Here is a 20,484-nt window from a genome sequence, read left to right as displayed (position 1 = left end):
CGGAGCAGTTCTGCTCCAGACACTGAACGTACCTGAGGAAATCAGCCTGGAGAGGCTGCTCCACATCCAGCTACCCAGGAGGAGCATCCCCACCCAGGAGGAGTGTCCTTACCTAGGAGGAGCATCCCCACCCAGGAGGAACATCCCCTGACCCCCTGGTGCCCGTGCCCAGCTGGATGGGCCTCCATGCCCAGGTTTTTCCAGCCAGGATGTCCCTGCCCAGCAGAGATTTTCCACCCCAGTAACTGGAGGCACTGGGGGCTCTGTGGGGCCGTGCTGCCACATGCTGTGTCCTGCCTGAACAAACCAGATGGCTTCCTGTGCCTTGGAAGAGCCTCACAGCTCCAGCAGGAATGGGAGGGCATGCAGGAGGGAAAGCTTTACGTTTCATTACTGTTATTTTCCCCTCAGCTGCTGGGGTGCCTGTTCATTTTTAATGGAGCCTCTGGCTTTATTTGGGCAGGCTTTTGCAGAATCTTCCAGAGCAGCTTTAGATCCACTGGATTTATGGAGGAAAAAAAGGAGCCATTGGCTTGTTTAGAATTTCACTGCAGAGCTGTAATCCCTGGGAAGTTACAGTCCCTTTCCTGGCTCCCAGCCAAGTGGGTTTTTCCTTCCACCCTCCAAGGCTGGAGTCAATTTGGGTTTGTAGAGGTCTTGCACAATCATCCGAGTCCAGCACATGTGAAAACATCAGTGAGAGACCCAAACCTTTGGGTTTTGGGGCAGCTGCTGCTGGAAGGTGCTCGGTGGTCCCAGAGAAGCTCCTGTGCTTGCTGGAGATGCAGGAATAACATTTTAGGGTACTTTTCATACTTCTGTGCATAGCTGCTTTTGCTTCAGTTTCTTATCCTGCAATTGATGGGAACAGAGTTTAAAACGTTAAAGATAAATGAGAAGAATTGTCAGAAGTGGTTAAAATGTGCTTTAAAAGATGTTTCCAGTCCACTTGAATAAGTATGGAAGGTTTGTCTCTTCCTGGGGTCGGATGTGCCCCTCTGCAATCACTTCAGGTCACTCCTCTTCCTGGGAAATGCCACAGGGGAACAAAGGAGTATTTCTGATTAATTACGTTTGACTGCTGAGGAAAGGGATTGGGAATATGAACCAGGAGAGCAAAGAAATGAGTAAGAGCATCAGATATTTTGGATAGACAGAGGGAGAGGAGGGGATTAAATCAGTCATTGTTCAAATTAGGAAAGAAAAGGAAAAATACTTCATATTTTTGTTGAAGTCTGAGATGAACAAATATAAGCACCTTTATATCATAAGTAAGTTTAATTTTGTACTTTAACAAAACGTTTATGAGAGTTCAGAAATTACTTGAGATGGTTTCTATCAAATGTCAGTTGAAGCCAGACGAGCTCAGAAGCCCAAAGCAGATGGACACCAGTAACTTTCTCTGCCAGCACAGGTATGCCCTCAATTTTTACTCAATATCTTCATCCCAGTTATGTTATTTATTAAAGTTACACTTTTAAGAGTGACTGAACTGACAAGGGAGGATAGCTTTTCCTTGAAACAGCAGGAATAGTTGTTCCTTCTGATCAGAAAAATGGGAGAAAGTCACTGAACCTCCTTCCCTGTGTCAAGCACAGATCAGCCCGTGCCCCAAACTGGCTTCTGGATTGCTTTTAATTGCAAGTTATTTCTGACCATAAATAGGTATGGGCACAAGTTTATCTTTATGCAGTTTATTCAGTGACATCAAATATTATTTCTGCTAATGACATGCCACACCAGGAATGTGAACCAAGTCAGATTTAATAATTGGTAAATTCACTTTTCTTTCTGTGTTCCTGCTCTGGCCACTGAGGCTGCAGCTCAGTGCAAACCAATGTCTGCAAATGGTTATCAAACCCTAAAGGTCAGAATCTCCTTTGGAGCGTTCCTGAGAGGTGGAAGGACAGAATGAAACAAAACTAACTTGAAACAAAACAACTACAAAAGCCAACTATAACCCCCTGAAAGGTGGATGTGCTCAGCTGGGGCTGGGCTCCTTCTCCAGCACTGACACAACCAGAGCACACAGCCTGAGCTGCACCAAGGGCAATACAGGCTGGATAGCAGGAAAAAGTTCTTTACAGCAAGGTGATAAAGGTCTGGAATGTTCTGGAATGGGTGATAAAGTACTGGAATGGGGAGGAGGTGCAGTGCCCATCCCTGGGTGGGTTTAACAAAGCCTGGATGTGGCACTGGGGGCCAGGGTTGGGTTGAGCTGTTGGGGCTGGGTTGGACTCGGTGGTCTTGGAGGTCTCTTCCAGCCTGGAGATTGTGTGTGAGTGTGATTGTGTGTGATTGTGTGTGAGTGTGATTGTGTGTGATTGTGTGTGTGTGTGAGTGTGTGATTGTGTGTGTGTGACTGAGTGTGTGATTGTGATTCTCTGATTGTGTATGATTGTGAATGATTCTGTGATTCTGTGTGATTCAGTGATTCCAATTCAGTGATTGTGTGATTTTGATTGTGTGTCATTGTAACTCAGTGATTCTGATTCTGTGACTGACTGTGATTCAGTGATTCTGATTCTGTGACTGTGTGTGATTCTGATTGTGATTCTGTGATTCTGATTCTGGGATTCAGTATGATTGTGTGATTCTCATTGTGTGTGACTCTGATTCTGTGATTGTGCGTGACTCGGTGATTCTGATTCTGTGACTGTGTAATTCAGTGATTCTGATTCTGTGATTCGGTGATTCTGTGATTTTGATTCTGAGATTCAGTATGATTGTGTTATTCTGATTCTGTGATTGTGTGTGATGCAATGATTCTGATTCTGTGATTGTGACTGTGATTGTGTGTGATTCAGTGATTCTGATTCTGAGATTGTGTGATTGTGTGATTCTGATTGTGTGTGATTGTATGTGGTTCTGTGATTGTGTGTGACTCAGTGATTCTGCTTCTGTGATTGTGTGATTGTGACTGTGATTGTGTGTGGTTCAGTGATTCTGACTGTGTGACTGTGATCCTGTGTGTGACAAGCAGCCCATCCCTGGCTCAGGGCTGATTTCCTGAGCACAGAGCCGCCTGTGGAGCTGTCCCTGGGCCGTTACCTACAGCTGATGAGCTCCAAGAAGAGCGAAACCTGCTAAGCAAGGTCCTGTAGTATTGGCCTGAACCTGGGAGCACCTGCAGGGCACAGCCAGGGGGCACAGCCATGGGGGGCACAGCCAGGGGGGCACAGCCAGGGGGCTCCCAGGGGCTCCCAGCAGCCAGGTGGGTGCCAGTCTCACCTCCTATGCTGGGACAGGGACACCCTGGCACGGAGCAGGAGCTGTCCCTGTTCTCTCCCTGTTTTGGGACAGAAAAAGGGAAACAAGAAAAATGTGAGTTTGTTAGGGATATTTTTGATGGTGGCTGAGTGTAGCATTTCCCACAGTAATTGGTGTGGGATCTGAAGATTGGCTCTGCTGTTAACTCTGTCAGAGGGTGCTCCTGAGGCCATACAAGTGTTGTACCTGTGGAAAGGTGGAGAAGGTGAAAGGATGAAGGGAAATGATGACATTTGGGAAGTTCACATCAGACACACTCAGCTGCAGTTTTTTGCTTTTAGTTGAACGTTGCTTTTCAATAAGGATTTCCAAATAGCTGGATTTCTGTCCCTGGCAGTGCCCAAGGCCAGGCTGGACACTGGGAGCAGCCTGGCACAGTGGAGATGTCCCTGCCATGGCAGAGGTGGCACTGGGGGGGCTCTGAGGTCCCTCCACCCCAAACCAGTCTGGGATTCTGTGCTGGAGTGGTTTCCCCTCCATGTGCCCATGGAATGGGAGCAGCCACCTCAGGAATTCCTGGCTGCCACATCATTCCAGCCCATCTTGTGTTTCCTGGCACTTTGCTCACGGATTTTGCTGCAATTTCTTAAAAAGCAAGGAACCAGCAAACAAACAAAACCCACGCAAAAAATCCCCACCAAAACCCAAACCCAGCCTCCCCACCCCCTTCAAAGAACCCAGCCTAACAAACCAAACCAGCTCGGGCCAAGCTGCTGCTTCCCTTCCCTGTTTTGGGAGCTGAGCACTGTAATTTGCATCCCAAACATAGTTGCAGTTCTTGTGGGTTTGGTTCATTCCTGTTTTGAGCTGGAGAAAGACTCCCCATCTTCCTTCTTCCTAGCCTCATCACCGAGGGATCCTCCTGTGTCTGATGGTTCAGGGATTGAAAACAGGTTTGTCCATTATTCTCACAGAACCTCATTTCCAGCACTTTCCCAAATACCTGGCAGCAATGTGGGGGTTGGTCTCTGCTCCCAGGAACAGGGACAGGACAAGGGGAAACGGCCTCAGGGCAGGCTCAGGGTGGATGTTGGGAACAATTCCCACCTGGAAAGGGCTGCCCTGCCCTGGCACAGCTGCCCAGGCAGGGTGGATTCCCCATCCCTGGAGGGTTTAAAGCCCTGTGGATGTGGCACTTGGGGACAGTGGGCAGGGGTGGCCTGGGCAGTGATGGTTGGGCTCTGAGGGCTTTTCCAACCTGAACAATTCTGTGTTTCCATTGCTGGATTCTCTCCCCACGCTGCTCAGAGGGTGTGCCCTGCCCAGACAGAGCCTCCCCGAGGGGTTTCCCCCTCTCAGAAGCAGCAGGGCCAGCTCCTGAGTGCAAAGAGCCTTGGGTGGGTTTGGGGAGCAGCTCCAGGGCTGAGCTCCCCCAAGGAAAAGTACAAACCACCTTCTCCTTTTGAGGCAGGAGCCTGGAGGAGAGGCTGAGGCTGCACTGGGAGTCCTGGAGGAGGAGCTGGGAAGGAAATGGAGCCCCAGGAGAGGCTGAGGGAGCTGGGAAGGGGCTCAGCCTGGAGAAAAGGAGACTCAGGGGGGACCTTGTGGCTCTGCACAACTCCCTGAGAGGAGGGGACAGCCAGGGGGGTCAGGCTCTGCTCCCAGGGAACAGGGACAGGACAAGGGGAAATGGCCTCAGGCTGGGCCAGGGCAGGCTCAGGGTGGACATCAGGAGGAATTTCTGCATGGAAAGGGTGCTCAGGCCTTGGCAGGGGCTGCCCAGGGAGGTTTGGAGTGCCCATCCCTGCAGGTGTCACCTGGCTGTGGCACTGAGTGCCCTGGGCTGGGGACAAGCTGGGGATGGGGCACAGCTGGGACTGGATGGGCTGGGAGGGCCTTTCCTGCTGAAGGACCCTTGGATCATGGAGAGAGCAGATCCCTCATTCAGGTCTCATTTCAGGGCCAGCTTGCAAGAGCTCAGTCCCTCCTTTTCCTTGCAGAGGGCACAGAGGTGACACCCAGCTCCCCTGGGATGGAGTTGTGTCTGTCTCTGTCACTCTGGAATTGTGTGTGGCACTGTTGGGTGCTGTGTCCAGGCACTGGCACTGATCTCTGGAGCTCCCATCCTGGAATGGGCAGGTGCCCTCTGTGCCAGGCTGAGCAGGGCAGCTGGGGCTGCCCCTGGATCCCTGGCAGTGCCCAAGGTCAGGCTGGACACTGGGGCTGGAGCAGCTGGGACAGTGAAGGTGTCCCTGCCATGGCAGGGGTGGCACTGGCAGGGCTCTGAGGTCCCTTCCCACCCAAAGCATTCCAGGATTCTAGGAATGAGGAATCTCTGGGGAAGAGGTGGAAATCATGGCACTGGCAGGTGCTTGGTGGAGAATGAGATGGGGTTGGAAGCCCCAACTTTTACAGATCATAAAAAATGCCACTGAGGCTTTTTCCTGTTAAAAAAATCCAGTGAAGACACAGCAGCACATTGGTTCTGTCTGTGGCTTTCTAAACCATGGAAATAGAATGGATTTTCAGCTCAGAGCCATGTGCTTGCTTTCCTTCCTGAGAAGGAAAAAGTTTGAGGAGGGTTCTGAGCTGTGGGGTTCCAGCAGGACCTCAGGAAGTGCCAGGCTCTGCCCAGGGACTGCTCCTCAGGGAGATGTGCCAGTGCCAAGGCAGGACTTTGTGCTGCTCCTGGGGCCACCTGGGGCTGCTGCAGGCTGGGCTGGGCTGACCCAGCTGCCCCCTCTAGTCTGCATGGAACTGTAGGAAGGTTGTTTAGGATTTTTGTCTTTTTTGGGGGTTAGCCACATAAAACCTGTATTTAGTGGGTTTTAAGTTGGTGAATTTGGTAACCAAGGAACAATGTAATAATTAGTTGAATTATAAATTAAATTTTACACTGATGCTGAATTAACTTTCCTTTTTTTGCTGCAGTGGACTGAAATTTGGCATATTTTAGGACTGTGTAGTGAACTAAGCCCTGAGAGCTGCTGAATTTGTCCCTGTGTCCCCTTACCTTGGGGTAGAAGCTGCTCCCTGTTCTTGTCACTCTTTTCATCTGTCTTCCTAGGAAAGGGAGCCCTCTGCCACCAAACTGTTTTTATTTCCAACCTAATTAGTTTGAAGTTCTCTACTTCCCTGACAAATCCCAAGTGACCTCAGGTGTCAGGGCTCAAAGTTAAATGAATTTTAACAAGTTTTGTTTAAAGCCAGCGTTCCCCAAACCAAACATCCCCCCAAATCCTTTTCCAAGCTGAAGGATTCTGTGATCCTGCAGGGAAGAGGGGTCACTCACCTCTGTCAGCCTGGGAGGGGAATGGGCTGAGCTTGTTCCTGCCGACCCCCAAAGTCTCCAACTGCAGCATTTCCCCTTTTTGGGCTCAGAACCCAGAGGAATTCCTGATGGGATATTTCTCCATGTATCAATGCAGCTCTGGGCTTTTCAAACAAAAGCAATTCAGGTGTTGAATTAATGTTTCCTGTGCTGTGGATGCCTTGGAAGGTGTTAACAAGCCTGAGGTGTGTGTGTGTGGAGTGGGATAAGGATGAGAGGTGTCTGTGTGTCCTGGAATCCCCAGTGCCCAAGCAGAATCGGACTGAGGGACAGAATCCTGCTGCTCACAGCAAGCTGCTCTTGTAACAGGAATTTAACACAAACAGTGTTTGCCATTTCTGTCTCCAGAATGATTGAGGAGAGTGGGAAGAGGAGGAGGACCATGGCAGAGAAGAGGCAGCTGTTCATGGAAATGAGTAAGTAGGAAATCTGAAGACATGATGTCCTTGATTCTTCACTGAGAGCTTCCCTGGGACAGCTGCAGCAGATCATCCCCATCCTGTCCCCAACCCCATCCAGGTGCTCCTGGGAGAATAATGCCCCGGGGGAGTCACAGCTGCCTGGGAAGGTCATTTATCCCTGGGTTCTGGGAGGCTCCTTCCTTAGGGAAAGCTCACCTCCCTCATCCATGCCAGCACCTGAGGTTTGTGCTATTTCAATGGATAGGGGCAGCAGACAGAGCAGCTTTTGCTTTAAAAAGAGATAAAAAATGGCCCTGCAATGCTGGTGCGACTCAAGAATGGTTTGGGGGCTGATTTGTGCAGGATTGTCCTCTGGAAAAGAAGAGTTAAGAGCTGGTGTTTGCATGGCATCACATTATCCTGCTGTCCTGCAGGAGTCAGGGCTGAAGGGAATTCCTGGATTGGGCAGGCATGTCCTTAATTCCAGTTACACACTGAGGGAGCTCTGAGTCCAAACTGCCTGTTTATACTGCTTTGTTTCCAGAGTAGCATTGTTAGGGAATCATGGAGTGGTCTGGGTGGGAAAGGGCCTTAAATCCCCACAGTGCCACCCCTGCCATGGCAGGGACACTGCCACTGTGCCAGGGTGTGCCAGTGTCCAGCCTGGCCCTGGGCACTGCCAGGGATCCAGGGAGGGCACCCTGTGCCAGGGAACAATTCTTCATTCCCAATCTCCCATCCAGCCCTGCCCTCTGGCACTGGGAGCCATTCCCTGTGTCTGTCCCTCCATCCCTGTCCCCAGTCCCTCTCCATCCTTCCTGTCAGCTCCTCCAGGCCCTGGAAGGCTGCAGTTGGGTCACCCCAGAGCCTTCTCTTCTCCAGGCTGAACAATGCCAATTCTCCCAGCCGTTCTTACAGCAGAGCTGCTCCATCCCTCTGATCACCTTGGTGCCTCTTCTGGGCTCTCTGCAGCAGCTCCACATCCCTGTGCTGCTGCCTAGGGCTGGGGCAGCTCTGCAGGTGGGCTCTCACCTGGGCACAGGGACAGAACCCCTGATGTGTGCTGTGCTTGGGATGGGTGGGAGGAGACCCTGGAGCCTTTTGCCAGGTGCTGCTCTCAGCACCTGCAGGTGCAGGGGAGGCTCAGAGGGGAGCACAGCCCCACAGCAGAGGGTGCAGAGGGTGCTCAGAGGGAGGCACAGCCCCACAGCAGAGGGTGTAGAGGGTGCTCAGAGGGAAGCACAGTCCCACAGCAGAGGGTGCTCAGAGGGAAGCACAGCCCCACAGCAGAGGGTGCAGAGGGGAGCACAGCCCCACAGCAGAGGGTGCTCAGAGGGAAGCACAGCCCCACAGCAGAGGGTGCAGAGGGGAGCACAGCCCCACAGCAGAGGGTGCAGAGGGTGCTCAGAGGGAAGCTCAGCCCCACAGCAGAGGGTGCAGAGGGTGCTCAGAGGGAAGCACAGCCCCACAGCAGAGGGTGCTCAGAGGGAAGCACAGCCCCACAGCAGCAGAGGGTGCTCAGAGGGAAGCACAGCCCCACAGCTGCAGGTGCAGAGGGTGCTCAGAGGGAAGCTCAGCCCCACAGCAGAGGGTGCAGAAGGTGCTCAGAGGGAAGCACAGCCTCACAGCTCTGGTTTGTTGCAGGAGCCCAGAACTTCGACGTGATCCGGCTCTCCACGTACAGAACCGCCTGCAAGCTGCGCTTCGTGCAGAAGAGGTGCAACCGTGAGTGCTGCCTGCCCCATCCTCCCCCCCTGCTGCATGGCTGCTGCAGAGCTGCCCCCCTGGAGTGCAGGGGAGCCCTGCCCAGCTGTGTTTAACTGAGATCTAATACAGAATTGAGTATGGAATTAAACAGGCAGCGAGCCTTGCCCGATGCTCTGTAATACCTTCAGGTTATTCTTTAATGTTCAGAAAATGTTGAGTCCAAGGCAGCTGTGGTGTTTCATTGCCCCCAGAGCTGGGTGTAGGTGGTCTCAAGCTCTGTGAGGGGATCTTTCCTCACAGGGAACCCCAGAGCAGCCCCAGTGAGCACAGGGACAGTCCCTGCCTGCAGCTGTCCCTGTGGGGACACGTGTGTCATCAGTGACCATGGAGAGCTCTGGGCAGTGCAGGTTCTGACCTTGGACAGCTCCCGGGGGAATCCCAGGTGAATCCCAGGTGAATCCCAGGTGAGCAGGATGCACTTTGTGCCCTGCCCCTGCTGAGCTGGGCACAGCAAATAGCCAAGCAGTGTGGGAGGAGATCCCTAATCCCAGGGCACAGGAACTGCTGGGGGATGAGGAGGAGGAGGAGGAGAACAGCAGAAGGGCTGAGGAGGAAGAGGAGGAGGCCAGGGGAAGGGCTGAGGAGGAGGCTAGGAGAAGGGCTGAGGAGGAAGAGGAGGAGGCCAGCAGAAGGGCTGAGGAAGAGGAGGAGGAGGCTAGGAGAAGGGCTGAGGAGGAAGAGGAGGAGGCCAGCAGAAGGGCTGAGGAAGAGGAAGAGGAGGCTAGGAGAAGGGCTGAGGAGGAAGAGGAGGAGGCCAGCAGAAGGGCTGAGGAAGAGGAGGAGGAGGCTAGGAGAAGGGCTGAGGAGGAAGAGGAGGAGGCCAGCAGGAGGGCTGAGGAAGAGGAGGAGGAGAAGGCCAGGAGGAGGGCTGAGGAGGCCAGCAGAAGGGCTAAGGAGGAAGAGGAGGAGGAGGCCAGCAGTAGGATTGAGGAGGAAGAGGAGGAGGAGAAGGCCAGGAGGAGGGCTGAGGAGGAAGAGGAGGGGGCCAGAGAGAGGGCTGAGGAGGAAGAGGAGGAGGCCAGAGGGAGGGCAGAGGAGGAGGAAGAGGAGGAGGCCAGAGGGAGGGCTGAGGAGGAAGAGGAGGAGGCCAGAGGGAGGGCTGAGGAGGAAGAGGAAGAAGAGGCCAGAGGGAGGGCTGAGGAGGAAGAGGAGGAGGCCAGAGGGAGGGCTGAGGAGGAAGAGGAGGAGGCCAGAGGGAGGGCTGAGGAGGCCAGCAGGACGTGTGTCCCTGCTGTGTCCCTGGGCTGTGCTGGCCATAGCCCAGAGTGCTGTGCTGGTGGGTGGCTCAGCCCCACCCACAGTGTTAGTTCTGGCTGTGGAACTGCAGGTTTAGGGTTAAAACTCGGTTTTCCACAAAGGAATGGCAGCTGCAGAGCTCTGCACAGGGCACCAGTGCCCCACAGGAGCCCTTTGGTGCCCCTGGGCTGGGGATGGGGCTGTGCAGCTCTCTCTGGTCACAGGCTGCTCCAGGGGGTGGCATAGCCTCGTCCTTGGGGGGGTTTTGTTTGGGAAATACAAAGTTAGGTCAGTGTGAGGAAGGCATGAGCTCACACTGACTGCAGATCATTCTCTGGGGGGACCCAGCAGTGAAATGTCACTGTGTCCCTGCTCTGGGTGGCTGCTCATCCTTGGATGTCTTCTCCACTCTCCTGCAAACCTTAAAAGCTTGGAAACATTTCAGAGTATTGCTTCATGTGGTTCTGCAGATCACTCACTGTGGTTTGGAAAAGGTTTTCTGCACGTTGTTAGCACTGCTTGGATGCAGCAGGGAAATCTGGGGGAGAACTTTGCAGCCTCAGACCTGTGTTTATAAAACATTGTGCTCTGGGTTTGGGAACTGGATCAACTGGAAACTGTCAGTTTAACTGGAACATCAAGTTCCTCCTACAAGTCAGCATGAAAGTGTCCAAAATCACTGTAAACACTTTGTAGTGGATTTAGAACATCATCAGATCCCAGAATGATTTGGGTTTGGGGAAGGCCCTTAAATCTCATCCAGTGCCACCCCTGCCATGACAGGGACACCTCCCACTGTCCCAGGGTGTCTCAGTGTCCAGCCTGGCCCTGGGAACTGCCAGGGATCTAGAGGCAGCCCCAGCTGCTCTGGGCACCTTGTGCCAGCCCTGCCCACTCTGCCAGGGCACAATTCCTCATTCTCAATCTCCCATCCAGCCCTGCCCTCTGGCACTGGGAGCCATTCCCTGTGTCTGTCCCTCCATCCTTGTCCCCAGTCCCTCTGCAGCTCTCCTGGAGCCCCTCCAGGCCCTGGCAGGGGCTCCAGGATCTGCCCAGAGCTCAGTTTTCCCCTTGAACCCCCCAGATGTGCAGCCCAGAGGATTTGTGTGCTGAGAATCAGAAGCCCAGCCCGGAGCCATGGCAGGCAGCAGCACCTTGGGATCACAGGATGCAGCTGGGCTGGGTGGGAAGGGAGCTCAGAGCCCAGCCAGGGCCAGCCCTGCCATGGCAGGGACAGTGCCACTGTGCCAGGGTGTGCCAGTGTCCAGCCTGGCTCTGTGCACTGCCAGGGATCCAGGGGCAGCCCCACTGCTCTGGGCACCCTGTGCCAGGGCCTGCCCACCCTGCCAGGGAGGAACTGGGGCTGATGGCTGAAGCACTGCATGCTCAGGGGGAGGGCTCTGCTCCTGCAGGAGCTGTTTCTGACACACCCAGGTGTCACTGTGATATTTTCTGAAAAATCCCTTCACCAGGGTTTTTCTCCTGAGAAGGCTCAGAAAAGAAGTGGGAACAATAATTATCTGATTGCTTAGAATGTGGTCTGGTGGTTGCTTACCAACAGGTGCATCTTTGATTGGTTCCATGTGAATTGTTTTAACTTAGTGACCAATCCCAGTCCAGCTGTGTCTGACTCTGGTCAGTCACGGGTTTTTATTATTCATTCCTTTCTAGCTTTTTAAAGTCTCCTTTCCCGTTCTTTAATATAGTTTTAGCACATAATTTTCTTTTAATGAAATATAAGATAATGAAATAAAACGTAATATATTATGTTACCTTATGTTAGGTTTATGTTAGTTATGTTATGTTACATGACGTTATGTTTTGTTACGTTTATGTTGGTTACCTTACGTTTCGCTGTGTTTCATTATGCTTATGCTAGTTACTTTATGTTACGTGTTGTTGTGTTTTGTTATGTTTGTATTAATTATGTTACGTTTCGTTACATTGTGTTTCCTCACGTTCTGTTACGTTTATGTTAGTTACGTTCCATTCCATTACGTTTCCTTACATTACATTAGGTTACGTGTGGTTTTGTTACGTTTCATTGTGTTTAGTTATGTTCCGTGAAGTTCGTTTTGTTACATTTTGTTACGTTTTGTTTCCCTATGTTACGTTCCGTTATATTTTGTTATGTTTTGTTGTGTTTTCTTACATTCCATTTTGTTACATTTTGTTTCATTGCATTGCATTTCCTTGCGTTACATTACGTTTTGTCACATTTGTTACATTTCATTAAGTCTCGTTTCGTCACCTTACATTGCGTTTCATCACATTTCATCACATTACGTTTCCTTACCTTTAGTTACATTTCGTTATGTTGCCTTATGTGTCGTTGTGGTTTGTTGTGTTCATTAAGTTTTGTTATGTCTCCTTACGTTTCATTACGTCGCTTTTCATCGCGTAACGTTACGTTTCATTACCTTACATGACGTTTTGTTACGTTTAATTATGTTACTTTTCGTTGCATTTGTAATGTTTCATTGTGTCTCGTTTTAGTCGCCTTACATCGTGTTTCGTCACGTTACATTTCATTACGTTTTGTTTCATTGCGTTACGTTACATTTCATTGTTTTATTTCGATATGTTGCGTTAGGTTGCATTGCATTTCGTTACGTGTCGTTGCGTTTCGTCTTGTTTCATTGTGTTTGTTGCGTTTAGTTACGTCTCGTTATGTCACCTTACACCACGTTTCGTCGCGTTACATTTTGTTATGTTATGTTACATTGAGTTTCATTACGCGTCGTTACCTTTTGTTTAGGTACATTTTGTTACTTTAGGTTCTATTATGTTTCGTTACGTTTAATTACATTTTATTTTGTCTCGTTACGTTACCTTTTGTTGTGTTTCATTTCAATACGTTGCGTTACGTTGCCTTGCATTTTGCTGCGTTTTGTTATTATGGTTTCTTGCGTTACGTTTTGTTACTTTGTGTATTGTTACGTTTCCTTGCGTTTTGTTGCTTTTTGTTGTGTTTTGTTACGCATCGTTACGTTTCTTTACGTTTCATTATGTTTTGTTACGTTTCGTTTTGTCGCGTTACATCACATTTCATGATGTTTTTTTTCGATACGTTGTGTTTTGTTATGTGTCGCTGCGTTTCGTCGTGTTTCATTGTGTTTCGTTGTGCTTGTTGCGTTTCGTTACATCACCTTACGTTGCGTTTCATTGCGTTACGTTGCGTTACATTTTGTTACATTTCATTATGCTCCATTACATTCTGTTACATTTCGTTCCGTTTCCTTCCGTTTCGTTGCGTTTCACTGCGATTCGTCACGTTTGTTATGTTTTGTTACGCCTCCTTCTGTTTTGTTACGTCGCGTTTCATCGCTTTATGTTACGTTACATTTTGTTACGTTTCATTAAGTTTTGTTACATTTTATCTTTCATTTCGTTATGATACGTTACATTGCGTTGCGTTCCATTGTGTTTCATTGTGTTTCATTGTGTTCGTTGCATTTCGTTACGTTACGTTTCATTTTGTTGCGTTTGTTACGTTTCATTATGTCTCATTTCGTCACCGTACATCGTGCTTTGTTGCGTTAGGTCTTGTTACATTTTGGTTTGTTATGTTACGTTGCGTTATGTTATATTTTGTTACATTTTGTGATGTTTCATTGCGTTTCATTGCGTTCTTTGTGTTTCGTTACATTAGGTTTCGTTTTGTTACATTTCGTTTTGTTACGTTATGTCACGTTTTGTTGCATTTCGATGTGTTCGTTACGTTTCGTTATGTCACGTTTCATCGTGTTAGTTTACATTTAGTTTCATTACGTTTCGTTACGTGACGTCTCATTACATTTCGTCATGTTTCGCTTTGTTATGTTACGTTTAGTTTTGTTCCGTTTCATGATGTTACGTTATGTCACCTTACATCACATTTCGTCGTGTTTCGTCACGCTTCATTTCGTTACGTTATGCTACGATTCGTTACAATTTGTTACATTACGTCATGTTTCGTTACGTTTCGTCGGGTTTTTTTAAGTTTTGTTACGTTGCGTTTCATTGCCTTACTTTACATTTCATTACGTTACAATTCGTCGCATTTCGTCGTGTTTCGTTACATTTCGTTGTTATGTTACATTGCGTTTCGTTACGTGTTGTTGTGTTTCGTCGTGTTTTGTCTTGTTTCATTGCGTTTTGTTGCGTTTGTTGTGTTCCGTTACGTCTCATTATTTCACCTTACATGATGTTTCATCGCATTACGTGTCATTATGTTATGTTACGTTGAGTTTCGTTACACGTAGTTTCGTTTCGATATTTTGCATTACGTTGCGTTGCATTTCATTGTGTTTCATTACATTTTGCTTCCTTGCATTATGTTACGTTTTGCTACTTTTTGTATTGTTACGTTTCCTTGCGTTTCCTTGCGTATTGTTACGCATCGTTATGTTTCGTTGCGTTACATTTTGTTTCGTCGCGTTACATGACATTTCATGATGTTTTGTTAAGATACCTTGCGTTGTGTTCTGTTATGCGTCATTATGTTTCGTCATGTTTCATTTTGTTACGTTACGTTTAATTTTGTTTCGTTTCATGATGTTACGTTACGTCACCTTACATCACATTTCGTTGCGTTTCGGCACGCTTCATTTCTTTACGATTCATTAGGTTACGATTGGTCACAATTTATTACGTCGCGTTTCGTTATGTTTTATCTCATTCGTTGTTTCGTTACGTCGCGTTTCCTTGCATTTTTTTTCCTTCTCGTTATGTCATCTTACATTGTGTTTCGTTGAGTTTCATTGGATTACATTTTGTTTCATTATGTTATGTTTCATTACGTTAAGTTTCGTTAGATTACGTTGAATTTCGTTATGTTTAGTTTTGTTAAGTTTTGTCGCGTTTCATTATGTTACGTTTTGACACGCTACCTTTTGTTTCGTTCCGTTACATCTCGTTACGTTTTGTTACATTTCCTTCCATGACATTTTGTTCCCTTACTCTTCATGGCATTTGTTATGTTTCGTTACGTCTCCTTACGTTTCGTTACGTCTCCTTACGTTTCGTTACGTCGTGTTTCATTGCATTACTTTACATTACATATCATTACGTTTTGTTGCGTTTATAATGGTTGGTTATGATTTGTTCCATTACGTCGTGTTTCGTTACGTTTCATTACTTCTCCTTACATTTTGTTACGTCGCGTTTTGTTGCATTAGGCTGCACTACATTGCGTTTCGTTGCGTTTTGTTGCGTTTGTTACATCTCGTTATGTCACATTACATTTCATTTCCTCGCATTTTGTTGTGTTACATTACGCATCATTACATTTTGTTATTTTTGTTACGTTATATGTCGTTGCGTTTCGTCGTGTTTCATTGTGTTGCGTTGCACTTGTAGCGTTTTGTTACATCACCTTACATCGCGTTTCATTGTGTTGCATTGCATTGTGTTATGTTTTGTTTTGTTACATTTCAATATGTTTCATTACTTTGCATTGCGTTTCGTTATGTCATTGTGTTTCGTTCTGTCTCGCTAGGTCACCTTAAATTGCATTTTGTTGCATTGTGTTTTGTTACGTTATGTGACGTTGTGTTTCATTACGTTATGTTGCATTGCGTTTTGTTACGTTACGTTTCGTTATGTTGCGTTTCTTTGCATTGCGTTTCATTACGCTATGTTATGTTACGTTTCATGGCGTTTCGTTATGTTGCATTGCCTTTTGTTACGTTACGTTATGTTTTGTTATGTTACATTCCTATACATTGCATTGCATTTTGATACATTTTGTTTTGTCACATTACGTTACCTTTTATTATGTTTTGTTTCAACATGTTTCGTTGACGTTGCGTTTTATTATGTGTCGTTACATTTTGTTACATTTCCCATTGTTGTGTTTCCTTGCATTTCGTTACGTTATGTTTCATTACGTTACGTTTCTTTTCATGACGTTTCATTACATTGCATTTCCCTATGTTTCGTTGTTTCGTATTGTTACGTTTCATTTTGTCACATTACATTGCTTTTTGTTATGTTTTGTTTCTATATGTCGTGTTGCGTTGCGTTTTGTTGTGTCATTCCATTTCCTCATGTTTCGTTTCCCTATGCTCCGTTCCATTTCATTCTGTTCCATTTTGTTACATTTCGTTGTGTCATGTTTCCGTGCATTACGTTCCGTTGCATTTTGTTTACGCATTGTTACGTTACGTTACGTTTTGTCATGCTGAGTTTCGTTTTGTTGTGTTACATCTTGTTCTGTTACGTTTCATTACATTACATTTCATTCCGTTATATTCCGTTATATTTTGTGGCATTTTGTGGCGTTTTGTCATCCTTTCATTTTGTCATATTACGTTGACTTTCATAATGTTTCGTTTCTATATGTTGTGTTACATTGTGTTTCGTTATGTCATTCCATTTTCGTTTCCCTATGCTCCGTTCCGTTGTTCCGTTTTGTTTCCTTGCGTTGTGTTACGTTAGGTTACGTTTCGTTACATTTTGTTGCGTTTCATTACGTGTCCTTGCGTTTCATCATGTTTTGTTGCATTTTGTTGCATTTGTTGCGCTTTGTTAAGTCTCGTTATGTCACCTTATGTTTCGTTATGTCATGTTATGTTGTGTTCCGTTATGTGTAGTTATGTTTCATTTAGTTATGTTTCGTTACGTTTCCTTCTGTTACATTTCCCTACTTTATGTTTCGTTTCGTCACGTTCTGTTGCATTGCGTTTAGTTACGTTACATTTCCCTATGTTATGCTATGTTTTGTTCCTTTACATTCTGTTTCATTGCGTTTTGCCACGTTTTGTTTCATTACGTTACATTTCGTTATGTATCATTCCATAACGTTTAGTTTCCTACTGTTTCATTACGTTTCTTTTGTCACATTTTGTCACTTTACACTACATTTCATCATGTTTCATCGTGTTATGTTTAGTTACATTTTGTTGCCTTACATCGTGTTTCATAACGTCGCGTTTCGTCATGTTTCGCTGTGTTATGTTTTGTTACATTTTGTTACCGTTCGTTACGTTGCGTTTCGTTGCGTTATGTTGGGTTTCGTTACATTTCGTTATGTTTTGTTTCATTACCTTGCGTTATGTTTCATTTCCTTACGTTTCATTTCGTTTTGTCGTGTTTCATTGCATTTTGTTGCGTTTGTTGCATTTCGTTAAGTCTCATTATGTCACCTTATGTTTTGTGACGTCGTGTTAAGTTGCGTTTCGTGACGTATAGTTGCGTTTCATTTAGTTACGTTTCATTATATTATGTTGCATTGCGTTTCGTTACGTTTCCTTTCATAACATTTCTCTACATGATGATTCGTTTCGTCTCATCACATTCCATTTTGTGGCATTTAGTTACATTACATTTCCCTATGTTACGTGACGTTACGTTTTGTTTCGTTACAGCCCGTTTCGTCACGTTTTGCCACATTACGTTTCATTAGGTTGTTTTTTGTTTCGATATGTTTCATTCCGTCACGTTTCGTTACGTTCCTTTCCGTCACATTTTGTCACTTAATGTTTCTTTTCTTCACGTTTCGTCACTTTACGTTCCTTTTCGTCATGTTTCACCGTGTTACGTTTAGTTACATTTTGTTGCATTTCATCGCGTTTTGTAACGTCGCGTTTTGTTACGTTTCGTCACGTTGTGTCACCTCACATTGCATTTCATCAACGTTTTGTTGTGTTATGTCTCGTTGCATTTTGTTACCGTTCGTTACGTTGCGTTTCGTTGCATTTTGTTACATTTCATTATGTTTAATTTCATCACCTTGCGTTACATTTAATTTCCTTACGTTTCATTTCGTTACCTGTCATTGTGTTTCATCGTGTTTCATTGCATTTCGCTGCGTTTGTTGCATTTCGTTAAGTCTCGTTATGTCACCTTATGTTTCGTTATGTCACGTTATGTTGTGTTTTGTTACATGTAGTTACATTTCATTACATTACATTTCGTTACGTTATGTTGCATTGCGTTTTGTTACGCTTTCTTCCGTGACATTTCCCTACATGACGTTTTGTTTTGTCACGTTCTGTTTCGTGTCGTGTAGTTACGTTACCTTTCTGTATGTTACGTTACGTTTTGTTTCGTTACAGTCCATTTCGTCACGTTTTGCCACGTTACATTTCGTTAGGTTACGTTTCGTTTTGTTATGTTTCATTACATTTTGTGTCGTTACGTTGCTGTTCGTCGCGTTTCATCGTGTTACGTTTAGTTACGTTTTGTTGCATTTCATTGCGTTTCGTAACGTCGCGTTTCGTTACGTTTCATCACGTTATGTGACCTCATGTCGTGTTTCGTCACGTTTCGTTGTGTTATGTTTCGTTACATTTTGTTACCGTTGGTTATGTTGCGTTTTGCTGCGTTGTGTTGTGTTTCGTTACGTTTCGTTATGTTCCGTTTCATTTCCTGACGTTTCATTTCATGACCTGTTGTTGTGTTTCATTGTGTTTCATTGCATTTCGTTGCGTTTGTTGAGTTTCATTGTCTCGTTATGTCACCTTATGTTTCGTTACGTCACGTTATGTTGTGTTTCGTGACGTGTAGTTACGTTTCATTTAGTTACGTTTTGTTACGTTATGTTGCATTGCGTTTCGTTACATTTCCTTCCGTGACGTTTCCTGACATTTCGTTTCGTCTCGTCACGTTACATTTTGTGACGTTTAGTTGTGTTACGTTACGTTACGTTACGTTACGTTACGTTACGTTACGTTACGCTTTGTTTCTTTACATTCCATTTTGTCACCTTTTGCCACGTTATATTTCCTTAGGTTACGTTTTGTTTCGTCTCCTCACGTTCCATTTTGTGGCGTTTAGTTACGTTACCTTTCCCTACGTTACGTTAGGTTACGTTAGGTTACGTTAGGTTACGTTAGGTTAGGTTAGGTTACGTTACGTTACGTTACGTTACGTTACGTTACGTTTTATTTCTTTACATTCCACTTTGTTGCCTTTTGCAACGTTACGTTCCGTTAGGTTACGTTTTGTTTCGTTACGCGCCGTTTCATTACGTTCCTTTTTGTCACGTTTTGTCACGTTACGTTACGTTTTGTCGTGTTACGTTTAGTTATATTTTGTTGCATTACATTGCGGTTTGTAACGTTGTGTTTCGTTGTGTTCCGTTGCGTTTCATTGCGTTATCTTACGTCTCGTTTTGTCACATTACGTCACGCTTCGTCACGTTTCGTTGTGTTATGTTTAGTTTCATTTTGTTGCATACATCGTGTTTCGTAACGTCGTGTTTCGTTGCGTTTCGCTGCATTATGTTACGTTGCGTTTTGTCACGTTGCGTTGCGCTTCGTCGTGTTTCATCATGTTACATTTCATTACATTTCGTTATGTTTGCTTTCCTTACATTGCATTATGTTTCATTTACTTAAGTTTCATTTCGTTACGTTGTGTTATGTTACATTTCGTTATGTTTGCTTTGGTTACATTGCGCTACATTTCATTTACTTCAGTTTCGTTTCGTTGTGTTTCATTTTGTTGCATTGTGTTATGTTACATTTTGTTATGTTTTCTTTCATTATGTTTCGTTTGGTTACGTATCATTGCGTTTTGTCGTGTTTCATCGTGTTTCGGTGCATTTCATTACGTCTCGTTATGTCACCTTCCATCGTGTTTTTGCCGCGTTACGTTGCGTTTAGTTTCATTACATTTTGTTGCGTTTCGTTCCGTTTTGTTACATTTCATTGCATTTTGTTACGCTACGTTACGTTACATTTCGTTATGTCACGTCACATTTCATTGCGTTTCATTACGTCTTGTTTCATCGCCTTACATCGCGTTTCGTCACATCTCATCGCGTTCCGTTTCATTATGTGATGTTTTGTTTTGTTTCATTGTGTTACGTTCCATTCCTTTTCGCTACGTTTCATTACATTTTGTTTTGTTGTGTTTTGCTACGTTTCATTACGTTATGATATAACATAGCATATTATAATGTATTATTATGTAGTAATTTAATATAACACAGTGCAACATAACATAACATAATAAGAAATAACGTAACAGGTTAAAATATACCATCCTTCTAAGAACCTGGGGGCAATTCTCATCTCTGCCCTGGTCCCTCAATCAATGCAGCTCCAGGTGTTGAGGGGAGCAGTCAAGGCCCCACCTGGGCCCTGCCGTGTCCCTGGCTGGGCTCAGTCCCTGCCGTGTCCCTCACTGAGCTCAGTCTCTGCCGTGTCCCTCTCTGAGCTCAGTCTCTGCCGTGTCCCTGGCTGGGCTCAGTCTCTGCCGTGTCCCTGGCTGAGCTCAGTCTCTGCCGTGTCCCTGGCTGGGCTCAGTCCCTGCCGTGTCCCTGGCTGGGCTCAGTCTCTGCCGTGTCCCTGGCTGGGCTCAGTCTTTGCCGTGTCCCTGGCTGGGCTCAGTCCCTGCCGTGTCCCTGGCTGGGCTCAGTCTCTGCCGTGTCCCTGGCTGAGCTCAGTCTCTGCCGTGTCCCTGGCTGAGCTCAGGCCCTGCAGTGTCCCTGGCTGGGCTCAGCCCCTGCCGTGTCCCTCACTGGGCTCAGTCTCTGCCGTGTCCCTGGCTGAGCTCAGTCTCTGCCGTGTCCCTCCCTGAGCTCAGTCTCTGCCGTGTCCCTCACTGAGC

At 46.5% G+C, this 20,484-nt stretch overlaps 1 protein-coding gene across 1 annotated transcript in view; it reads left to right on the top strand.

Annotated features, from left to right (window-relative positions):
* Positions 1–20,484, top strand: part of DTNB (dystrobrevin beta) — a 173,493-nt gene that overhangs the window by 6,815 nt on the left and 146,194 nt on the right. The window contains exons 3-4 of the mRNA XM_084201896.1: positions 6,890–6,957; positions 8,587–8,667. Coding sequence (XP_084058022.1) covers positions 6,891–6,957; positions 8,587–8,667 — 148 coding nt within the window. The 5' untranslated portion in view covers position 6,890. The remainder of the gene's footprint in view (positions 1–6,889; positions 6,958–8,586; positions 8,668–20,484) is intronic.

The sequence above is a fragment of the Fringilla coelebs genome, assembly GCF_963513975.1.
Source record: "Fringilla coelebs genome assembly, chromosome: 3".
Taxonomy (NCBI): Eukaryota; Metazoa; Chordata; class Aves; order Passeriformes; family Fringillidae; genus Fringilla; species Fringilla coelebs.
The sequence above is the reverse complement of the archived record's forward strand: the minus strand, read 5'-3'. Positions and strand labels throughout refer to the sequence as shown.